General features: G+C 37.7%; 1 protein-coding gene across 2 annotated transcripts; it reads left to right on the forward strand.

Moving 5' to 3' along the window:
* Positions 1-200: 200 nt before the first annotated feature.
* chst5.S (carbohydrate (N-acetylglucosamine 6-O) sulfotransferase 5 S homeolog) lies at positions 201-24139 on the forward strand. 2 transcript variants are annotated; one of them, XM_041561161.1, is made up of 2 exons: positions 201-349; positions 22635-24139. In XM_041561161.1, exon 2 carries the CDS (start codon positions 22644-22646, stop codon positions 23811-23813), a length of 1170 nt encoding a protein of 389 aa, XP_041417095.1. In that variant the 5' UTR covers positions 201-349; positions 22635-22643; the 3' UTR covers positions 23814-24139. The 2 variants fall into 2 exon arrangements, with proteins under 2 accessions (XP_041417095.1, XP_041417094.1); XM_041561160.1 differs by lacking the exon at positions 201-349 and adding an exon at positions 18289-18472.
* Positions 24140-25513: the final 1374 nt, after the last annotated feature.

Here is a 25513-nt window from a genome sequence, read left to right on the forward strand (position 1 = left end):
CACTTAAATAATCTGATGAAGCAAGAAATTGTATTCAACCGAACATATACTATTTGCATTGTTGTCACAACTGTTCCTAGTTTTAGTCATCAAGGTTCAATAAATTTTAATATTAGAGGTATGCAGAACAAGTAGAAGAAGCAAACACAAGCCATAGAGAGGGTGGGACTTGGGATACAGGTACAGGAGAGACAGCACACAAAAGGCGAGTGAAGACAGAGAAGCAAAGGCATAAAGCTACAGTGCAAGAAAATCTATAAACGAAGAGGAAAAAAGGGTTGGAGAGGCGAATGAAAGCAAATAAACTCTAAATTTGTTTCTGTGAATACTGTAACAAGGAGCAAAACAGGTATGACTATTCATTTAATTAGTGGATTGATCTAATAAAATTCTGCTTTTGTTTGCTTTATGTAAAACTGATGTCTAACATTTTACATCCATAACCTAAACCTCCAAATGTTTCACAGTCCCCTTAATTCTGCAAATTATTTACTGAATCCAACATAGGAACATTTCACATGCACATTAAAATGCCCTGAAAAATAAAATACTGAGTGAAACATAATTGCAAGATTCTCCAAGAATCATTGGCTTTATATTTAATTAGATTTTTTTAGCCAGCATGTACTTGTTTTAGTGGTTTAAGTTCGTTACTGCATGAATGTATTTTTCACCATTCTATTTATATGACATGGGATTTACACCCCAATTATTTAGCATTGTATAAAAATATATAGCAACTTTCCAATATACATTATTCAAAATGTATAAAGGTTTTAAAGTTAATTGAAATGTAGATGAAACCAGTGTTTGTTTGAGCCTTTCTGCATTGCTGATTCTTAAAAATGTAGCGGAAGCTAACTCTCCTCCACTCTATTCCCTCGGTTTAAAAAAATCACAGTGTGTGTGTACGACAGTTCTCCTCCTTACCATGTCAACATATTGGTTTTACTTGAAGCTGGATCTCTATGTGATAATGTTATGATGGTCTAGCACATCATGGTCAAAGAATTTTAACAATGATATATTTAGATAGAGATACATAGATACATAGATGATAGATAGATAGATAGATAGATAGAAAGATAGATAGATAGATAGATAGATAGATAGATCACATCCATCAGTATCCCCCAGCACCCAAAAGAAACAAGGGTTTCCTTGTTAGTCAAATAATCACTAGCACCGGGAAGGCAAGCTTGAATGTTAAATCTTTGAGCTGCTCACCATTTACTCTTGGTGGTTCAGGTGCACTCCTCCGGAACCCTGCGCTTAAGATCCAGAGCAGTCCCCTTTCAAAAAAAAAACCTCAGGTAGTAGACAGTAAATACACAGCTTACCGGATCGGTGTTCTGACCGGGTGCAGCCACCCGAGTCCATCACTAAGAAGAACGTTATTGCCAAAAACCACCAATTGTAGCAGCACACTCCAGATCTTCACAGAAACCGCCAACTTCGGTATTCTAGTTGAAAGGTATATGTTTTTTTAATGCATTCGAATTACAAACAAGTGTCCACTTTAGTGGATTCTTACTTTGTTATTATTTCTGCTGAATGCGTGCAGACTTTGGCTGAATCCTAAAATCGTTTATTTGGTGCATCCCTAACAGCAACACAAAAGTTATTTCATCAGAGCTTCCTCTATGGGTTCAGTATCCCCTAGCTTGAGACTCACACCTGGTTTGGCACTATGTTGTAAAGCATCACAGTTTCTCCTTTTTTGCAGCCAGGACATGTAGCTAAGCAATGCAACATGACATTTGACATCACGTGGCATTTTATGGTGATTTGCTACATATCCTGGTGCTGTTAATAGAAGAGTAACATATGTGATACCACTCAAAACCTCAAACAATATAAAAATGAAGGGATTTATTACTCCGGCCATCAATAATTTTTTTGGTTTTTTTTTGCCCAATCTTTTCCTCGCAATCTGCAAAAGTATTTAAAGTGTATCCAACACTTGTTTGTCTCTACCAATACATTTTAGAACAATATTGTATTCAAAAGTAAAGCCTGCACTTGTTTAAAAATGGAACTCCCAGTTGCTCACTCCATTTACTGTACTATAATAAACTGGAATTCAAACGAAATATAACATTTTTAATTCATTTATAGTATACATTTTCAGCTTTAATTATAATAATTAGGTTGCAGTGTGGAATGGAGCAGGGTACCCCCAAACATTTCATGAGCACAATTTTGGGCTGAACTGCAGAATACACAATGATTCACAGAAGGTTGATATGTTTTATGATTTGGCAACATTTCCGTAACTGTCAGGAAAATTCTCACAATGGTCAAGAAAATGTTAACAAATGTATTTAGGCTATAGATGTGTCAAAACTTCTGGATGTGTTTGATTGTTTTAAGCAGTGGAACACTTTAATTTCATATGGGTGCCAGTATGCAGCACTTTTATGGGTTGTACAGCAAGTATAACACTGGAATGAAATAAATAGTTTAATGGGTTATGTATCAGGATCCAAGCTTGCTGCAATTCTTATGACCTATAGCAACCAATCAGTAGGTAGCATTTACTGGTCGGCACTTTATAAGCAAACCTTTTTTCTTGGTCGCTAATGGTTAATGCTCCTGGCCAAACTGTGTGCCTTTTTATGGGGTATAGTCTAATCATTAACTTGTTTATGAGCAGTAAATGCCAGTATTGCTTGTATGATGTTAACGATGGATGGCAAACTTAGAGAATGTTTATGTATAAATATTGATTTTCTTTAGGATAATGGATTGGTGTAAATCTGGGTCTGTAAAATATTGTATGCCTATCAAGCAACAGGTAATTTGAAATTTGAAATGATGGTGCAGTAAGAACATATCTCTAGGTATAATTCACATCATACTGAAATGTCAGGGTTCGCATTATATAATGTAAAGCCAGGCAGATCTTTGGAATAATTAGAAAGCTCAGAATTATTTTCTGTTACAATAGAAAGTACCTTCTACTTGACAGTAAGGGGCCCATTTACTTAGCACGAGTGAAGGAACAGAATAAAAAAAACTTTGAATTTTGAATGATTTTTTTGGCTACTTCGACCATCGAATTGGCTACTTCGACCTTCGACTACCACTTTGACTTCGAATCGAACGTTTCGAACTAAAAATCGTTCGACTATTCAACCATTCGATAGTCGAAGTACTGTCTCTTTAAAAAAAAACTTCGACCCCCCACTTCACCACCTAAAACCTACCGAAGTGCAATGTTAGCCTATGGGGAAGGTCCCCATAGGCTTTCTAATGTTTTTTAGGTCGAAGAAAAATCTTTCGATCGATGGATTAAAATCCTTCTAATCGAACGATTGGATTTAATCGTTCGATCGAACGATTTTTCGTTCAATCAAACTATTTGCGGTAAATCCTTCGACTTCGATATTCGAAGTCGAAGGATTTACACTCGATAGTTGAATATCGAGGGTTAATTAACCCTCCATATTCGACCCTAGGTAAATCTGCCCCTAACTAAAATGCATAAATCCGTATTGGTTTTATTTACGGTTTCAATGTTCAGTTACTTACTAAACATGACCTATAGGTAACTATTAATGCAGATTCATATTTTGAATAGAACATTTTAGTGTCATTATCTCTTTTAGGCAACCTTTTTTTACCCATGAGCCAGATTTAAATGTTAAAAAATTGGAGAGCAACATAAGCATGCAAAAAGTTCAAAATATGGGATGCAATCGCCTATTTGGTAGCCCCTATGTGGACTGGTAGCCTATAGGAGGCTCTGTTTGCCAGTACGCATGGTTTTTATGCAACTAAAACTTGTCTCCAAGCCTGGAATTCAAAAATAAGCACCTGCTTTGGGGCCACTAGGAGCAGCATCCAAGGGGTTGGTGAGCAACATGCTGCTCATGAGTCACTGGTTGGGGATCACTGCCTTAAAGAGATATTGACATCAGAAAATAACCTTTTTTTACTATCTATCATTACATTGTCTTTGAATGCTATTTATAATGTTGCCATAAAAGTATGTGCCTGATGCTTTTACATTACCTTTCTTACCCCCATGTTCCTCTATGAGGGGGCTGCCATGTTTGTGCAGTAGGAGTCCGTTAGCATTAGAAACTTTAAATGACAGGTTAAGAAGGTTGGCAAAACAGTCAGGTTTAGGAACTTCAAGTGACAATTACAAAAGCAGAACGATCAGCGAAAAATGATCAACATGACCTATAGGTAACTTTTAATGTAGATTAATATTTTGAAAAGAACATTTTATTTTTAGTATCAGTATTACTTTAAGGTATTGTGATCCAAAATACAGGAAAAAAACCCTTATCTGAAAAACCCCAAGCATTTTGGATAAAAGATCCTGCACCTGTATTACATAACTGCATTATCATGAAGCCAAATTTATTATACAGTACACGCTTGTGAGTGCTTTTTCCTATTTCCCTTGACTTTACTTCTGAGCCATAAGGGCTCATCTACAAGTAATTTGAAGTGCAGTGTGCAAAGTGCAATTTTGCCATATTTTAGCATTTTCCCCATAATTACAGCACGGGGGGGATTCACCTAAAGCAACTGAGACTGGTGCGTTAAAAGCATGCAATTGTGCTTGATATAAAAGGTTTAAGGTTAGTGTCACAACTGGCTGTTTATTGGCATGTGTATAAATGCAGGCCAAGAAACAGCTGATCCACATACACTTAGGATTCAGTTCAGTATTCGGCAGAATCTTTTGCGAAGGATTCTGGGGTTTGGCCGAATCCAAAATAGTGGATTTGGTGCATCCCTAGAACTTACAGACACTACGTCAGCCTGCTTTCAGACACACCGCATAGATTTCCACAACGTGTGGCATTGACCTAAGACAAGTTCCTGCAGTGGGTGTGGATGGTGTGAAAAGACTGTTCCTGAGAGGAACAGATAAGACAGCCAGGAATATATTGAGACACATATTAAGATATGTAGCAAGGAACAGATGAGTGAAGGGCTTTGATTGTTAGCAGAAGGATATTGTTTGCTATCCATTGTCTAACCGGAAATAATGATAAAGATTTCTGCATGAGATGTGAAGTCCTATTTAGGAGAGAGCATGAAGATTTTAGCAGCTTTTTTCTTCGTTCATGTGGAATTGCTTTTAAAGATTGTGTTTTTCAAAAACAATAGAAACCTCTCTAGGTTGTAGGAAGCAAGCACTTGAACAAAAAGAAAAAAAGCAATCTATGCCAGAAAATATAAGCAAGATTAAAATCTTCTTACATTTTCTGACAGTTTATTATAAAGTCCATCTTCATTAAGGGGTAAATGGATCAACACTTGAAATCGAGTTTTTACTACAATTTACAATTTGAATTTTTTGTGGCAAAATTCCAAAACTCGACTTTTCCAAATTCATTAAACACAAACAAGTAAAAAAAACTTGAATATAACAATTTGCTATCAAAAGCTGGCAAGTTCATGTACAAGCCGATGGGACGTGTATTAGCACAGCACAATTCAAGCTACTGTTCAATGCAGCATTTTAAGATTAATTTGAAACCTGGCAGACTCATTGAAAATGCAGGGTAGATGGGATTTCACTGTGTACAAGTTGCCTCTTCATGGTTGTGCTTTAAAATTCAAGTTTTTTAATAAATAAGCACACACAATGTTTTTTGCATTTTCTAGTTTTTATGACTTATGAAATTTTGACCCAATAGCCTTCCCATTTTATTATGCTGTGTAAAATGAAATGCACAGAAAAAACGGTAAAAACTGTAAAAATCTGTGTAAAATAAACTGCAACTTTATCAAGCTATGTATATTTTACGCCATGCGAACGCCAGATTTGCTGCCATTATCTTATATTGCTTCCAGAGGAAATCACTGTAAGAAAAAAATGCAAAAAAAAAAAATGTATGTTTTTTACATAGCATAATAAATATGTCCCTTAGGTATTTTTTTTTTAAAATCTTATTGGCAAGTTTTTATAAAAACTTAAAATCAGATGTGTGCTTATTTATTTTGAATCTCAAAAACCAATTGTGGAAATAAACGCAGCAAAATTATATCCTATCCATCACTTTCAATAAGTCTGCCAAATCTCAAATAAGTCTCGCAAAATCAAACTGAAAAAAAGCTTGAATTCTGCTACTACAACTCCCATTGAGCTTGTCAGCTTTTATAAACAAGGTTTGTTTTTTTTTTTAGTTTTTATTTGCTTCATCATTTTTTTTGCAAATCACTTGAATGTCAGAAAAGACTTGAATTTGAATGTTAATAAATCTATCCCTTGCTCTTACTAGCTAAAATGGATTATCATGTGTATTTTCTTTGTGAATATATGTTTTGGAATTTAATTGGGGTGTGCCCTGAATAGTTAATTTTTATAGCACAAAGGTCTTTACAATTTTCTGTAATTACCATATTTTAAAAATAGTTGGAAGGGCACAAAATACAAAGTTGTTGCCCTGATACTGTGCTCTTCTGTATTCTTGCTTCTAGAAGCATGGTTACTGGCTAGCTTTCAGCAATTTTTTTTCTTAGAATTAGCTCTCCCCCCACGTGGCTTGAACGTCAAGAAGGCAAATTTGGTTTGTGGAACAGTTGTTTAGATACCTTGTATGTTTCCATGTGCCTTGAACCCCAAAGTCCAAACATTTCTGATTTAGCAGTTGCTGCAGTTATGTCTTCAGATTCCTGATGGTTTGGCTTGATCAGCTTTGAAAGTTATTTTGGTTATGTTTTAGGTAACCCACCAACTAAAACGTGCTCATACATGGGTAGATAGCAGCCACAAACTTGGCTAGTAGAGCCAAAATAACTGTCTTACATTTTGGCTTCTTCAGGTTGGACAGACAATTCAACTGGGACTGATGATGATGTGGTTCATGGCTGTTGGCTCTTCTTGTTATGGTCACATTTTAATACCTGTAGTCAAAGTCCAGTTTGACATGCAATCTTTTGACTTCCTTGTCAATGGTACTGAACTGCAAAATCCAAGTATCAACTTATTTGTTTGCTGACAGTTTCTAGGCATTATTTTTATGGTGAATTTCTTCAATAGAATGCTGTGCATGCCCAAACTTGTGGGAAGGCCACAAAGGCCTAGGGTGGCAAAAACTTAAAGGGATACCGTCATGGGAAAAACATTTTTTTCAAAATGAATCAGTTAATAGTGCTGCTCCAGCAGAATTCTGCACTGAATCCATTTCTCAAAAGAGCAAACAGATTTTTTTATATTCAATTTTGAAATCTGACATGGGGCTAGACATATTGTCAATTTCCCAGAGAGAAATGCTTTCTGGCAGGCTGCTGTTTTTCCTTCTCAATGTAACTGAATTTGCTCCACAGTCTGCCCATTGATGTCAACGACTGACCCATCAAAGTCATTGTCCTGCCCTTTGCCCACCCTTCTACATCACTGATCTGCCACCCAGCATACCTGGCCGGTATTCTCCTACACTAAATGTGGCAACTCTACTTTAAAACCCAATGATAATATTTAATGCATATATATTGGAAGCTTGCTTAGAATTATATTTTCCTTCATTACGCAAAAAAACTTTTTTGGGCGAAGGATCCATTTAACTTACAAACAATGGTTAACCATTACATATCTGATATCTGAATACAATATGAAGCCATGGCTTTCAAAATACAAAAAATAGCATTGCCAAGACTATTAACGTCTTAATGTGTTCTAAATAAGTCGGTGTAATGTATAATTTAACTGTTACTGTAGCCAGGTCACCATGCCTCCTGGGTTTTATTGTTTATATGAGATCTAAGAAAGGAGCCACTGCATGAAAACATGGCTTATAAAGATCTTAATGTGTTCTAAATAATTCAGTGTAATGTGTAATTTAACTGTTACTGTAGCCAGGTCACCTTGCCCCTTGGATTATATTGATTATGTGTGATCTATGAAAGGAGCCACTGCATGGGTGCCAGCTCAAGGCCTTTAGATTTTCCTCCATCCAAATCTAAATATTAAACTGTCACTCCATTGGGGTTCCAAAGTAGTGGGTGAAATGGCCCATCTGAAGGACAATTTTGGAGAGTTACCTTCTGTACTGTAAACTCTTGGAATTGAAGTAGAGAGGACTATTATAGTAACATCTATATCTAAAAGCTTCATAAGCTAAGGGGTGAACTCTACTAATGTGAAACCCCAAAGTGGGGCTTAAACCAATAAAGTCTGTAATACTTACAGGTGTATATAAAAAAGTTTGCCCACATTTAGTAGTAACACACAACAACTGACAGCTGACAAGTGGCTGCAACCTGCAGATTGGGTGATGCTTTACTAGACAAGTAGCAAACTTAAAAGAAAACTTTACCCCCAAAGTAATACTTAAGCAACAAATAGTTTAAGTGGCATGTTAAATAATTTTACCAAACTAAAATATACATTTAAGTAAATATTGCCCTTTCATATCTTTTACTTTGAGCTCTAATTTTTTGATGGTCTGTGTGCTCCCACAGTGAGCATTGGACCAGTAATAAAACAGCACTAATTGTAACAGGAATAAGTGTGGAAACAAAACACAGAACTTTGTTAATTGGCTCATGTGACCTAACATGTATGGTTTGTTTGTGTGCACTGTGAATCCTAGGATCCCAGGGGGTGGCCCTTATTTTTTAAAATGGTAACTTTCTATTTATGATTACCTAGGGGCAGATTTATCAAGGGGGTCATTATTCATGAACTCCCAAATTCATCAACTCGATCGACTCGCAAACCCCATAGGCTAAAATAGCAATTCGGCAGGTTTAAGGTGGAGAATAGTCGAATTAGAATTCTTAACAGGCCAGTACATAAATCTCGAAAATCAAATTCATATCTTTTAAAGAACACGAATCAAATTTAAACTATTACCTAGTCGAATCCCACTAAAAAACACTTACAAATTCAAATTCGAATATTGAATTTTTACTTCGGCCCTTGATAAATCTGCCCTCTATTGTCACATACTACTAAACAGTATATTATTATGAAAATAGTTTATTTACTTGAAGTAGGTTTTTAACATATGAGCTGTTTTATGCTATATATTTTTATAGAGACCTACATTGTTCAGGCATATAGTTTCCCTTTAAAGGAACAGTTCAATGTAAAAATAAAAACTGGGTAAAATAAAAAAGATATCTAATATAGTAATTTAGTCAAAAATGTAATCTATAAAAGCTGGAGTGTTTTGGTGTGCAACACAACAGAATAGAACACAACTTCCTGCTTTCCAGCTCTTTTTTTCTAGCTCTCTAGTCAGTCAGCGACTTGAAGTGGGGCTACATGGGACATGTCTGTTCAGTGAGTTTGCAATTGATCTTTAGCATTCAGCTCAAATTCAAAAGCAACAGTAATAACCCATTTTTCCCGGTGTCCCGCCGGGCCAGTCCGACCAGGCCGGTCCGACTCTGACTGCCTAGTAACCAATCAGGGGAAACCAAGAGAGTTACAAAGCATTCTGGCTATTATGTCACTCCAGCCTTTATAGATTGCATTTTTGGCTAACTAACTAAATTAGAAACATTTTTTATTTTGCACAGCCTCCCAGTTTTTATTTTTATACTGAACAATTCCGTAAAAGACCATTTATTACATTACCCCTATAATATTCAAGAAAATTGTGATTAACAAGGACAGGCGAAAATGCAGGATTAATTGCTCAAACTTCTGCGTTTTATTCTCAGCACTGTGCTGAGAATAAAACACAAGTTTGAGCAGTTAATCCTGCATTTTTGCCTGTTCTTGTTAATCACAATTTTCTTGAATATTATTGCTGCACCCACGGCGGAGGTGCTGACAAGAATTCGGCTAAAGAAACGCCCTGCCTTTTGGTTAAAGGTAACAGCAAAACATAATATATTTGAATTACCAGTATAAGCAGTTAAGCAGATGAAGTAATACAGAAATTGTCCTGCATTGTCCACTTTGGCCAATGATATGCCAGATTACATGTTCAGAGTCGGACTGGGGGGCCTGGAGCCCACAGTTGCTGCTGTCTCAAGTCCCACTAGACAGCTAGCATAACTAGAGGGGGCGGGCCCTGGTGCATGACGCGCAGCCGAGCCCCGCCCCCCTCCGTACGGTCCGCATTTTCAGTGGCGCACGGGCTGCCGGGGGGGCCCTGAGGGGGTGTGGGCCCTGGCCCGCTCGCACCCCCTGCTCCCCCGATAGTTCCACCACTGCCACCGCCCCTGCAGCCGCAACCCTCCCTCCCAACACATGAGCACATACCTTCTTTTGGCATTACCAGGGCCATAGAGAGGGAGGTTAGTATTAGCAAGGTCAGAGAGTGTGTCGGGGGCCTACAAAGTCCCAGTCCAACCCTGCACCTGTTAAATAAAATGGTAGTACAGATATGGGATCTGTTATGCAGAATGTTTAGGACCTGGGGTTTTCTGGATAATGGATCTTTCTGTAATTTGGATCTTCATACCTTAAGCAGTGGCGGAACTACCGGGGGAGCAGGGGATGCGAGCGGGCCAGTGCCCGCACCCCCTCAGGGCCCCCGGCAGCCCACGCACCACTCTAGGAAGGCTACTGACCTTAAGTCTTATAGAAATTCATATAAACATTAAATAAACCCAATAGGCTGGTTTTGCCTCCAATAAGGTTTCATTTTATCTTAGTTTGGATCAAGTACAATATACTGTTTTATTATCACAGAGTCAAAGGAAATAATGTTTTAAAATAGAGATTATTTGGTTAAAATGGAGTCTGTGAGAGACAGCTTTCTGGTTAACTGGTTTCCGCATAACGGATTCCATACCTCTACTATCTGTGGTAATAGTGACACTTGCTTAAAACAGGCAGTTTTAGTTAACATTTAAGTTAAAAATATTGTTTCAACACATTCATACAAGGCAGTAGGGAAGTCAAATGACTTTAAAGGGCAACTAAAGTCTAAAATAGAATAAAATAGAATAATGTTAGAAATGCTGTATTATGTATACTAAATATAAACATGAACTTACTGCACCAGCAGCCTAATAAGACAAATGATTTATGCTTTCAAAGTTGGCGCAGGGGGCTGTCATCTTGTAACTTTGTTAGACATTTCTGCAATATCAAGACTCACACATGCTCAGTGTGGTCTGGGCTTCAGTTGGGAGGTTAAGCTTAGGGATCGTCATAAATTATCAAAACAGCACAAGTCAAATAATATCTGCCATAGAAGCCAATACAGCATGACTGATTAATAATCATAATATAGAGACTGCACTGCGTCTCTGGATACAAATCTCTACAGGGAATCCAACAATGCTGCTCGAGTTCTGGGAAGTAAGGTGGGGGGGCTCCCCCTGCCATTTGAAAGTATGATCGTTTACCTGCACAGCAGTTGGGGACCATCTGACAATTCCTATCAACAGCAGTAAAAGAAGGGGGAATTGCACTGCATACAGTCAGGTTTATGATAAAAACTGTACACATCTTTTAATTAAAGTATATTGGAGATAGATTTCTTTTTCATTAAAGAAAGTAAAAATGGGATTTTATATTTTTGCCTTTACATGCCCTTTAAGGAAGCAGGGCTGACCGGCACTCAAACAGATCCACAAGACCAGAGATATTCAGTTAAAAAATAAATTTATTAGTAGAAAAATTAAAAATGTAGCTTCATCTCCAACCACCCTACGCATTTCACACCCCTCAGGGTGCTTAGTCTTGGGCTCGGTTACTTTACCACCAGGGTCGGACTGGGGGGCCAGGGGCCCACCGGAACTGCTGGTCCAGGGCCCCCCTCCAGCCCCCCGGCCCCCTACTGTGATGTGCCGACTGTGTGAAGGCACCGCTCAGTGCGCATACATGAACGGCGCCATGCGCGAGCAGCGCCGCTCGGCGCGCATGCGCAGACTGTGCTCTGCAGCGCCGAAAACTTTTCTCCCCCAAAAATTTAAATATCGGAGAGCGGGTCTGGCCAGTCCGACACTGTTTACCACTAATTCTGGAGCACCTTGTCCTCCTCTAACCATTTGAAAGTCAAATGACTTTCCCATATCATCAAATTGGAATTCAGTTCCAAAAAACATCACCTATTTCATGTGATGATAATCGGTTATTTCCTATAGAAACTATGCTAATAAAGAGAGTGCCATTGTTACTGCAGTAATAACATTTGGAAGGTGTGGGGAATAATGTCAATAAGTAATGAGCCTTAAGTGCCGCTGCCAGCAGCTCAAACACTGATGTTCTGCTGTACGTTTAAGTCTCTATTGTTCATTGTCCTCTAACATTATTTATAACAACATGGGTCAATAAGCATCATTTATACAGTTACACCTTTGCCAGAATTATAACAGTTCTAGATGTTTCTCTCTAAAGAGATGTGAGAGGTTGTCAAGGAGTTTAATGGGGAGCTAAATCCCATTATTTATATTACTTACTTTATATCAGTTACATTTATAGCAGAAGAATTTCTATAGCCAGTAGCTCTATCTAAAATTAACTCACTCTCCTGTTTCTGCCTAAAGTTATTTTTCTGGGGTTTTCCATCAAGGCTCTCATCATCATCATCATCATCTATGTCCAGGAATAAGAGCATTTATAGTACTGTGCTTGGGGCACAGGATACCAATACCTTGTACTCCAGGTAGGAACAGCTTGCATGGGAAGACCAGACAATAAAAGGTTGCACTGCTGAAATCCAGAAGTTACTTAAAGCTGTTTGGAGCTGTATTTCATTTTACTGTTGGACATGGACAGGGGAGTATTTATATTAAGGCACCCTAGGGCGGTGCCTATAAATATATTTTTTAAATTAAAAAAAAACGCCCAGCCTCTTCCATGGATTTCCATAGGAATTCCGGTAAAAGAGCTGGGGGGTGAGGGGTATGGGGCTGGGCTGGTTGGCGGAAGTAACGCCACGCACACAACGCACTGACATCACTTCCATGAAGGGGGCGTGTTTAGGTCAGGTGCCTAGGGCAGCATCGGATCTAAATACAGTCCTGGACATGGGGCGTAGCAGAGCAGCCCTATGCCTTAAAATACACTTATATATGCAAACAGACTTTTTAGTTCTCCTCTAGGACCATGACATATTTTGACCTCTGCTGTGGATGTCTACTTGTCACTAACTTATCTACTTTGGGTTTGTTTCCCATAGAAAATAGAAAGCAGAGAAACCCAGCATTTTCGCCATCACTGTTTTCTACATGATATACTATGTATATAAAATTCAAAAGAACACATCACTCAAAAGTATTGCAATATATAGTCGAACGAACCATAGGTAGTCAGTTTGTTAGGACAGATTGTAAGGCTAGGGCCACACAGCGAATGATTAAGTACCTACAAGCACAAATGGGTAAGGCTATATATTGACTTTTTTGTGGTCTATAATAAAATTCTCTGTTTTTTACAAGCCTGCTTGTGGGCTCTGTTGAGTGAAGGCCATTTTCTCCTTTGGTAGGGCCACACGGGGCTAATTCTGCTTGATGAAATCCACAGCCCGATTTCAGCCCCTACCGCATGCAGCAGCCTCCCATTTCTGTTCACATCCAGAGTCATTGTGTCAGATCCGCGGCAAAGAAAGAGACTTTGCATTTTGCGTCAAAATCTATTACGTGTTTTCGCACCAGAACCGACACATTGGTTTTGGACACAAAAGAAGGAGGCAACTGCCCATAGTAGTGGTTGAAATTGGCCTGCAGATTTCAGACGGGTGATTTTGGCCCTGTGGGGCCCTAACCTAATGGCCAAGTAGGGAGGGAATATATTGAGGGGAACTAGATAGTGAGTGATGTATGCCTTTGTGTCTTGTAATCTGTGTTATGTTAAACCTTAAAAACATAAAATGGCAGTTTTTTTATACATGGTATTATCCAGTGGCACATACTACTAGAACAATGTATTTTTCAATTATATTTAAGTACAGCATATTAAAAAATGGGCCGGATTGATTACGTTTCGTAACGGTTTATCATGTGAAAATTCGTGCAGAAGATTCAATTTGAGATGCTTTTTCTCTTGGAATTGAATCTTGTCTATGAGTTTTCAAGATATAAATCGTGAGATAACTTTTTCTCACTGAAATGAATCTGGCCTAAAGGTTTATGTGATATATTTTTATAAAGACCTGCACTGTTTGAAGGTATAGGTTCTCTCAGGAAGCTCATTTGTCCAGAAGAACCAGAATAGGGGTCAACATTCACATGTTTATCTAATGCAGAAAGGGCAACAGTAAGTTGCTAGTGTCACAATATTTTGTTAATAAGGGCCATTAATTAATATATAGATTTATATCATTCTTGAATAGGTATCCCCGACTTAGAGGCGAATTTACATACCTCCGAAATTGCGCCAGTGACGGCTTCGCTGACTTCGAAACATTTTGCCAGGCGTAGATTCGCCAGGACAACGCTAATGCCGAAAAATCAGAAGTTGCGTCCATGGTTCCAAACGCTTGCGAAGTTGCACTAGCGATAATACGATAAGCAGTTCGAAGTTATGCTAGCGTTGCATACGGCGGGAAGTTAAAGTTGAATGGACGTATATGTTGCGGTAACTACATTACACTACACAAGCCCAGGAAACCTTAATAAGATAAAATAGAGTTGTTATATTGCCCTACACATGAGCCCAGTGTATAGTTTAGGTGCCATATGTAGAGGAAATGTAGGGGGGAAGGAGGGAACCCAAAACAAATTTAAGATCTTTTTCAGCCTATCAACCTGTATAAAGTAAAAGACGCCGCGTTTTTTGGGACAGAAAAAAATTTAACTTTTTTTGAGGAACTCATATCTCCTCTATTGCACTTCGCCTGGTCTGAGGTGGTGAAGGCAAGTCTGACGCAAGAGGTAACGTTCAGTAAAATCGGCATCTTAGTGAATTTGTGTAGTTACGTCCATTCGCCAGAGCAAAAATTTGCCTGGCGTTAGAGTGCGAAGTAGCGTTAGAGTCTATCTCCTTCGCTAGCGAATTTACGTCAGCGCCCGTTAGTAAATCGGCAAATTTTTACCAGCGTTAGTCACTTCGCCCTTTAGTAAATTTGCCCCTTAGGAGGGGAGGAGACTATTAATTATTGTTTAGAAAAGAGAAGTGTGAAGTGGATGGGACTTAATAAAGATTATGATCAATGTTATTTATAAGAAAGTAGTTCCCTGTTCTGCTTTTGTCTTGTGTTTTTGTGTAGGTTGCACACTGTACGTAGCAGTGAACTTTCAGTGAACTTTGCATAAAATGTTGCCCAATTTCGTTCAGGGGGCAAATTTATCAAAAATCAAGCTGGCGTTTTTTTTCCCAATTCGACAAAAAAAACCCACAGTGAAACCTGCAAATGTGAAAATACTGTACGTGCAAGTAATTCTTAGAAAAGAATTGTGAAGAAGTCAATGAAAGGCAAACAGAATTTGTCTATTCATTTCCCATTTATTAAAACATTCAAGTTTTCCAGCCTCATTGAAAATGAATGGAACAATGTTGATTCCCTGTTGTTTGCAAGTTCTTTCCCATCAAAAACATGAAATGTGAATATTCTGTTGTGTTTTTTTTCTTAAATGAGGAAGTGCTCGAGGAAAAAACTGTGATCCCATAAAAATGTTGAGCTTGTTTTGTCACGTTACAGTGTTTGTTTTTTTCTTGACCTGGAAAATGTGTAAATAGGCATCTAAGTCTTGAGGAAATACACATATATGAAATGCATGCATCTAATTGGCATTGTTTCCAGCATAGAGCGTGACGTGTGCACCCTATCCTTTCAGCACAACTGGGCTGAGGCTATGGGACTGCATCTTGCCAACCAGGTGATAACTCCAGGGTTCCCATAGTGGCCTTCATCAATTCCCGCAGCGCAGTTGTGTTGAAAGAATAGGATGCACACGTCACTCTCATGCTCTACGCCAAAAATGATGCCAATTTGTGCATCAGCCACAACTTCATTTCAGCCCCTGTGTCAAAAGGTGCAACTGTGTGAGGACAGTAGGACAACGATGCAGAAGTGCAAGGAGTTAGTGCAAGTATCAATGAATGGGGGTTTTGTTATGAAATTTGCACAACCTAAACTGCTCTTGCAGTAGTAAGTGTGCCCATACTGTATAAGTGACTGCATGGTCTGCTGTATGGTTATGCCACTAGCTGATTGAACATTGCTGCAGCAATAAATGAACAATTGATATACTCCGAAAAATCCTCTGATTATAAAAAGGGGAGTCCTTGATTCTGACCCCTTAATTAGTATTCGAGTTAAGATGATTCCTACATAGGACTCCAAAAATATTTTAAGAACATTAAGGGGCAGATTTATCAGGGGTATAATTTCGAATAAAAAAACTTCGAAATTCAAATAAAAAAAAGACCAACTGAAATTTATATAAAAAAATCAAAGGTTTTTTTCGGGTGAATAGGCCGTAGTAACGATCGAATTCAGTATGAAGTTTTGTAAAAAAAAAAAAAAAACCTTGATTTTTCCACCAAATGTGTTCTAAGAGGTCCCCCATAGGCTAAAACAGCAATTCAGCAGGTTTTAGATGGCGAATGGTCGAATTCGAATTTTGAAAGAGGCATTACATGATAAATTTCGATATCAGAATCTTCTAATTTGGACTATTCCCTAGTCGAAGTACACAAACAATAATTCAAATTTTCACTTCGACCCTTGATAAATCTGCCCCTAGGTATACTGATCTAGAAAAAGTGCAAGGTCATACAACACAATCGTTTTTATTTAATCCATATTATAATCCAACATTTAATAATGATTTTTGTATGCAGATAATAGTACTTCTACCCTTAAGTGCCATTATTCCAACAAAAATGTGCATACATCAACAAAATTGAGAGTTATAGTTCCTACATTCACTCACATTCTAACTCTCTCTCCCAATACTGAATCGTATTTGCTAATAGTGGTTATATATATATATATATATATATATATATATATATATATATATTCTTAGAATAAACCAGCAACACAGGGATATTTTTCAAAGTAAAAAAAGTGTATTTAGTGAAGCATGTTCCAGCCAAGAAAGGTTCCAGTAGGGACCGAAAAGTTACGTTGGCTGGAACATGCTGCACTAAATACACTTTTTTACTTTGAAAAATATCCCTGTGTTGCTGGTTCATTAAATATCCCTGTGTTGCTGGTTCATTCTAAGAATATATGTGAAACTTTAACGGTGCAACTGGGTGAAGTTGAGAAGCGGAGTGCCACCCATCCTATCACTATATATATATATATATATATATATATATATATATATATATATATATATATATATATATATATATAAAATACACAAACGCTATGAATATCTTGTAAATTATAGCCTTATAAACGGTGAGTTCTGATGTCATCAGTTATAAACGGTGAGTTCTGATGTCATTTCTGTCACATGACTCACTAAAACTTGTGTATTATAATAAATAAAGTACCCCCAGTTGCAAAATATGAGGATATTAGAAGTTACCTCGGAGTTCCATGACCTGTATATGGTCATGAAACTCCTTGGTAACTTATAATATCCTTATAATTTACAAAAGGGGGTACTTTATTCACTATATATATATATATATATATATATATATATATATATATATATATATCACATCACAAACTGCACTCCGAGGACTTTGTAAGTGCAAAAACAAAAATCTACTTTATTTCAACGTTTTGGCTCTACAACTCGAGTTATCTTCAGGAAAGTGAAAACGCCACAACAGTGAATATATAGTGGATAATGTACCCCCTACTGTAATTTATAAAGATATTATGTTACCGAGGAGTTATGTGACCATATAAAAGCACGAGGCCGAAGGCCGAGTGCTTTTATACAGGTCACATAACTCCGAGGTGACTATTAATATCTTTATAAATTTTAAGTAGGGGGTACATTATCCATTATAATCTAAAGTTTTCTGAGTTCAGCTTTTACTTCCTGAAGATTTCTGTTTGCTTTTTACATAATGCCATAATGCCAACTAGTCTATTTTGCTGGTGTCTCTCTTTGTTTATTTTTATCTTTCCCTGCAGCGCTTTTAAGAGACTAGGTACCTGTATTTATTCTTGCTTTCTTCAGGTTCTTTTAAAGTAGCCCGCTCTGTGTGACGTCTTCCACTGCATCAGAGATGGCTGAATGCAAGGGAAGGAGGGGGAAGTTTGATAGTGGGAGGGGGTGGGAGCGGCAGAAGTAACAAGAGCGAATAGTGTCAGGATGTGAGAGAGGCAGAAGGACTGTGACTGGAGAAGGAGCAGAAGAGGGAAATAGACGTAGACGAGCAAGTCTGAAGTTTGTTAGCTGAAGGGTGGTATACGCAGAAGTAACGATCGACTAAAGAGTGACAGGGTGTGGGAGGGGCTTGGAGGGGGGGGCGGTAGAGGGAGAGAGACGCAGACTGAGCGAGATTAGAGGTGGACGAGGAAGAGAACAGGGAGAGAAATGCGGAGGGAGGAAATGGCAGAGGGTGGGAGAGTGGAAAAAAAGCCAGCAAGACTGTAACAGAAGGCACGAGCGAGCACACCACGTGATGGAGGAAGTGATAAGTGAGGCGGACAGACAGGAAGAAAAGCTGCAGGTAGCGTGCGTCAGTGACCACTGCTGACTCATTGAGTTATAAACGGCGCGTTCTGACGCCAGAACGCGCTGTTTATAAAGATATAATTTACAGTCTGGTCCCATAGGGAAATGACCAGACTGTAGATTATATATATATATATATATATATATATATATATATATATATATATATATATATATAGTGAACAAACAAGCCGCACTCCAAGGACTTCATTTTGAAAAATAAAGGTGAAGTTTTATTCTATGAGAATAAAACTTCACCTTTATTTTTCAAAATGAAGTCCTTGGAGTGCGGCTTGTTTGTTCACTGTATACTAATGTGTTTACCAGCACCTAGGCTGCTGTGGATTGTTAAGAGTGCACCAGCTAAGCATATTGTGTATATATATATAGGCAGGATCAGACGGCACTCACCATTCAAAAGTATTCTCTAACCAGTAAATCAATAAAAGTTCAAAGAAAGCACTCACGGCATTGCCCATCGGATGCACGAATAAATACACTTTTGAATTACATCCGATGGGCAATAAATAACTTTTATATATATATATATATATATATATATATATATATATATATATATATATATATATATATATATATATATATATATATATATATATATTGTTTAGAAAAATCCACATCTACTGTAATCATAATGATCACAGTAGATGTGGATTTTTTTAAACAAAAATTGTAACACTATAATCCTTATATCCTCTATTTTCTCCTCGCTTTTAAGCACTGTTTTTTTTAATAAACCTGAGCATACCAACTATTTGTCCTAGATGCCACCAGACTCATGCCATTTTCCCCACATGATATGGAATTTCTAAATCAATCCACACATTAATATACTGCTATACTGTATATATTTAGAGAATTCAGATTGCCCCATTCTGGACACATTTTAGTGAATTTAGTGGAAGAAGAAAAGATTAAAACATTTGAGAGAACGGAAAGGGGAATTCAAGAATCATCTTACACCTACCCCACAAAGCACCAATGGGTTGAAATGCTCAGCAGTGATATTCCTCTTTATATGTTAACCTAATTATAAAGATCATTCCCTAATAATTTAAAAACATATGGTCCCGATGGCTGGAGCTCATCAGTCAGTTTACCACAACCTCACCTTCACAGCTAGATTTTACCAAAGTGTCTGGCAATGGGTTTAAGGCATTTTTATGGGTTTTTAGGCAATTTATTTTTCTATAGGTGACTGAGGGACATTTGGATATTAATACAGGTATGGGGTCTGTTATCCCGAATACTCAGGACCTGGGGCTTCTCCGAATAAGGGATCTTTCTGTAAATTGGATCTCTATGACTTGTCTACTAAAATATCATTTAAACATTAATTGAACCCAATAGGCTGTTTTTGCCTCCAATAATGATTAATTATATCTTAGATTGGATCAAGTACAAGGTACTGTTTTAATATTACAGAGAAAAAAGGAAATCATTTTTAAAAATTTGAATAATTTCATTATAATGGAGTCTATGGGAGATGGCCTTCTTGATAACAGGTGTCCAGATAATGGATCTTAAAGCTGTAATCTACATTTACAGCAAGAGGAAATACTAGATGCATATATGATTATTCGGCAATGATTTGAATTCTAAAACATGATACTCCTCCAAAAATGGGAATGATATTAACAGCTGTGGACTATGCATTGTGTATATTTGATCCATGAGAGTGGTTTGAGACATTACCAATCTCATATTGTGCATAGCACCATCCACTGCGTTATTATAATATATATATGTGAAAATGATTGGATGAGTTTGCTATGCTAGGATTGTTTAATATTGATAATACATTAGAGGGGCCCCTCTCCTGGCTAATACTGGCCTGGTTTTAGGGGTTGGTTTTATTTTGTTGCTGGCAGAGATGTGAATAAATACTGCCTTTTATTTTAATGTATAGGGTATATGTGTAATTTTATATTCTATCTGGGGTTATGTCCATTCTTTCTTATGTGCTATTTTTGAATAAAACCCAGTTATATAGTATTTGGTATTACATGATCTTTACATTATATTTATTTACTACCATAAATTGAATTGATTCATGAACATGGCTTTCCCCTGGCTGTTTCGACAACGGGGCAAGCCAGATCACAGTTTAAACAACTCTGCATTTATTCTGTTTGAAAATAACTTCCTATAAAAGATTGTTAAATTTTGGGTCAGGCATTCTACAGATTGTCATCTCTTTACATTGTTTTGCCTATTGACGGAGGTGAACCCTGGAACTATTGCCAACTCCTGACCAGCCAGTAGCTCCAATGTTCCCTTCACACCCAGTGTCAACAAGTTCTGCACACTTGCGCCTAAAGAATAGGGTGCAGATGTCGTTTGAATGCCAGAAATTAGGCAGACAGACTTCCCTACAATTGCATCTGCTTTGTTGCAAAATACATGTGCAGTTGTGGTAATTATGGCAAATGAGACCCATTGCACCGGGTGCAGGGCAATTATATTAGTACACAGCACCCTTGTGATCACAATGACTGTGGAATTATGGGGGAAAACATATCTTTTGTGCTTGAAATTGCACTTTACTCAGAGCATTTTCAATCAGGTATAAGCACATAACGACTGTTTCTAAAAACATGTTTTTAAATGAAAAATTCACCAAATATTCCAATATAAATAACAATGTTCAATGGTTTTAGCAGCTTAAATTGAACTTCCCAAAATGAAAAAAGATGTAGGTTATATCCAAGGCCAAGGGTATACACAAGGCAGAAAAGCCCCATGACTACCCTCCCCCCATAAGAGTAATGGCATATTGGGTGACTTTTGTCATTTTTTTCTCCCTAGCATTTGCTCCATGGGAAGGTGACGATGCTAGAAATGCCCCCACTAAAAGTGTATGGGAATTTATAGACGAGCGCCTGCCCCACCTCACCCCTCCAAGATGTCAGAGATGTCGGTGCTGATATATAAATGGAAGCAGACCAACGGGCCGTTTCGACAACTTTTCAACTACTGTATTAGATTACTACTGTATTACATTAGAAACTATTAGCAGAGAAAAGCTAATCAGCTGCCTTCTGCACCTTTCATGTGTGTGCACTGCCAGGCATGGGATCAGCCTGTTAGCACACACAAAGGGGCATATTCAGTAAAGGGCGAATTGTCGCCAGCGACCGCTTCGCACACATCGCACCACTTTGCCAGGCGCAATTTCACTACCACTACGCTAATTCACTAATATGCAAAGATGCGCACTGGGCTCTGAACCCTGGCGACTTTTCGCTAGCGTTTCATAGCATTTCATAGCAAAAATGTGCTAGCGTTATGTTAGGAAATGTCTGCAGAAAACTGGTGACCCAAAAAAAAGTTTGTTAGGAGTTTTGTAGGCAATCCCGCTTCAAAATAAAGGAAAAGACGCCAGCGTTTTTTGAACTTGCATTTTGCATTGGAAATGCATTTTCGGCACACAGAATATGTCAGTGGCAAAGGATTAAGGAAGATCTAGCTTCTTTTTAGCACTTTGCCTGGTCTGAAGTGGCGAAGTCATCTCCGGCGAAAAAGGTAATGTTCAGTAAAATCCACACTAGTGAATTTGCGGCGTAACAATCGTTCGCCACATCATAATGTCGCCTGGCAATAGAATGCGAATGAACACTAGCGACGGTCCCATTCATTAGGGAATTGGTGATTCCTACAGGTGGCAACGCTGGCAAAAAGTCACTAGCATTAGCTACTTCTCCCTTTAGTGAATCTGCCCCATAGTACCTATGAATAAGTAAATGGAGGGAACAAAACAAGCAAGATAGAGTTCCATGGAGGTCTGTGTATATGGTGTTTTATCATGATGCTTTGAAAACAGTATCCAATCTTATGAAGAACTTTTTGAGTTACAGGACAAGTTTATTTTGAGGATGAGGACTACAACCGAAGGACACAATCTGATAGGGGCTAGGGGCTAATATGAAGTTTTAAATAAGAAAGCATATCTCTGTGTGATAGATATAGCACATATAAAAAAACAGAATACCTTTCATGCTGAAGTAGTAGTGTTGAGAGATGCATTATTGAGTTTATGAACTTCCATGCTGCTGTATAATGTTTTTAAAGAAATCATCTTCATTAAACAAATGCATTGGTTATTACTAATACAGATTTGTTTATATTACACCCAGGTTTTCCCAATGAAAATGTCAAGAATCAACACTGGCAAGTTTTCTATCTTGATTCTGATGGCTCAAACTTTAGCTTTTATTTGTATCATTTTTAAATTCCACGACAGCCCTCTCCCTCCTGTGAAAAAATATCAGAGGACTCATATGATTATCTTATCAACATGGAGATCCGGGTCCTCTTTCACTGGACAACTCTTCAGCCAGCACCCTGATGTATTTTATCTAATGGAACCAGTCTGGCACGTGTGGTCTAAAATGCATCAAAACAGCGTCAATTTATTGCATATGGCAGCCAGGGATCTGGTCCGTTCAGTTTTTCTCTGTGACATGTCTGTATTTGAGGCTTACTTGCCACCAGAAAAATTTTCATCAAGCTTTTTTCAGTGGGAGACTAGCAGAGCTTTGTGTTCCCCTCCAGTATGCAATTTATTCAAACGAAGTGATATCATTCCACAGAATCACTGTAAATTGTTATGTCCCAAAAATCCATTTAATATCACTGAAAAAGCATGTAAAAGCTACAGCCATATTGTGCTTAAAGAAGTGAGATTCTTTGACTTGAAAGTCCTTTACCCTCTGCTTCGTGATCCATCGCTAAACGTCAAAATTCTTCACTTAGTCCGAGATCCCCGTGGGGTGTTTCATTCAAGAGAAAAAACAACCAGTGCTCTCTCCTTTGACACCAAGATTGTTTTGGGAGACATAGAATCTCAGAATTCAGATGCCGACTATGAGATGATAAAACAAATCTGTGAGAGCCAAGTAGAAATGTATAGAACTGTCATGACGTCCAACTTCAGTAGGTTGCGCAGTCACTACCATATGGTGCGTTATGAAGATATTGCTGATGATCCCATTGAAAATGCAAGGCAGATGTACCAATTTGCAAATCTTAATTTCACCCCCAAACTTAAGACTTGGGTACACAATATAACACATGGTAAGGGCCAAGGTATGAGTTTTGTAATCAACTCTAGAGATGCTCGCAATGTCTCCAGAGCATGGAGGGATCATCTTCCATTCAAAACTGTCTACAGAATCCAAAACATTTGCAAAGAAGCTTTGAAAGTTTTTGGCTACAGAACCTTGAAGACAGAGACGGAACAGAAAAACTTATCAGTTAATATTTTATTACCTCCTCCTAAACTTAGCACTGGTACCAATGCTCCTTTAACTTAACAATATATATGCATCAGTTTTAATCATAATGATATATGGTTGCTACATTTGAATGGCATTACTACAGTAACAACAACAACAAAATTCAAGTAAATTATAGAAGCATCACTGTCAGTAGTAATAACTGGAGGCCAAGAGTAAGGGGGTTATTTATCAAAATCTGAGTTTTTAAATGAAAAAAGTCTGACCAAACTAGAATCCATAACTTTACCTTATTTATTATTAAAAGAGCATGAATTAATTGGTTCGTGAAAAACAAGTTTTATTTGTGATTTTTTTTGAATCGTATGATTTTTTCGGATTTTTGCTTAAAAAGTCAAGAAATAATCGGATTTTCAGGCTAATTCTAGTGCAGACCACAGAAACTTCAAAATAGGATAGGGACCTCTCCCATTGACTTATATATAACCTCAGCAGGTCAGAGATGGCAGATTTTCGGATTTAGACTTTTTGCAGCCACTTGGGGTTTTTTTCACTAAAAATTCGGATTTTACAGTTAAAAAATTCACATTTTTCAGTTTTTGGCATTCAGACTTTGATAAATAACCCCCAAATGTCCATGTTCTCCCCAAATGTCTAACAACACAAATTCAGATTTTTCTTTTTTACTCAGGATACCAATGAAGGATGCGGTCAAAGATTGTTGTCTTTTATGTCATTACAGTAATGTATTGCTTGAATGGTGAACTCATTTACCTAAACTAAAAGCATATTTACCTGTAACCTGCAGCTGCCATAAAGTTCAGGGTGTTAAAAAAGTGTATTTGAATATTATACAAATTAAATATTAATCATTTGGGTGAAACTGTAAGAGTTAATGTTTGCAAAATACACAAATGAGATGGAAGCAACCAATTAAACGACTTAAAGATGGTAGTTATGAAACAAAGGGCCCAAACTGGTGCAGTGATGAAATTCATGGAATGGTATACATTGGTTGATGTCACAAAATTGCCACCACCAAACTACCAAATAACCATAAAATGTATATATTCTAATTCAGGGATCTGCAACCTTGGCTCTCCAGCTGTTAAGAAACTACAAGTCCCACAATGCATTTGCTAATTTAAAGTTATTTATGCAAAACCTACTGCTCATTTTAGAAGAAACTGCAAAATTGTTGTACAGCTGCCACCTAGTGGCCTGTTATAAATTGTACAAAAAATAGAAATGAAAAAATGGGCACAATAGCCCTGTCCTTTTTTTTCACATTGTTAATTAACAACTACATTACATGTTCACATGCCTGGGGCCCATTTCTGTCTCTTTGGTGTGACATCTAGTCAATATATCTTCAGATGCCCAGCCATGTGTATGTGTATGATGTAGGACAAGAAAAGATAGTAATAAATGCAGGCATGTAAGTAATATCTCTCAGCAGTGAAATGAATCCAACCATGAGAATAGATGCTGCTTATACTGATGCACATATTACGTATTTAGGAAAATTAAGGTTGCCGCATGTTCAGTTTTTGAGGGTGCTGTCTGGCATCACCAGATAGGTGTAGGCCCAAATTGTGGCTTTTACTGTATATCAGTTGATGAACCGAGCCAATGCCCCACCAGTCACATTAAAGACATGTCAATGATAAAAATCAGAGTCAATTTCTATGATTGACAGGTCTGCTCCATTCTAAATGGCTGTGGTGCTGTCAATCCTAAACGTTCTGCCACCAAGACATATAAAACCACAGCTCTGT

Source organism: Xenopus laevis, chromosome 4S, assembly GCF_017654675.1.
Source record: "Xenopus laevis strain J_2021 chromosome 4S, Xenopus_laevis_v10.1, whole genome shotgun sequence".
In the NCBI taxonomy this organism is placed as follows: domain Eukaryota; kingdom Metazoa; phylum Chordata; class Amphibia; order Anura; family Pipidae; genus Xenopus; species Xenopus laevis.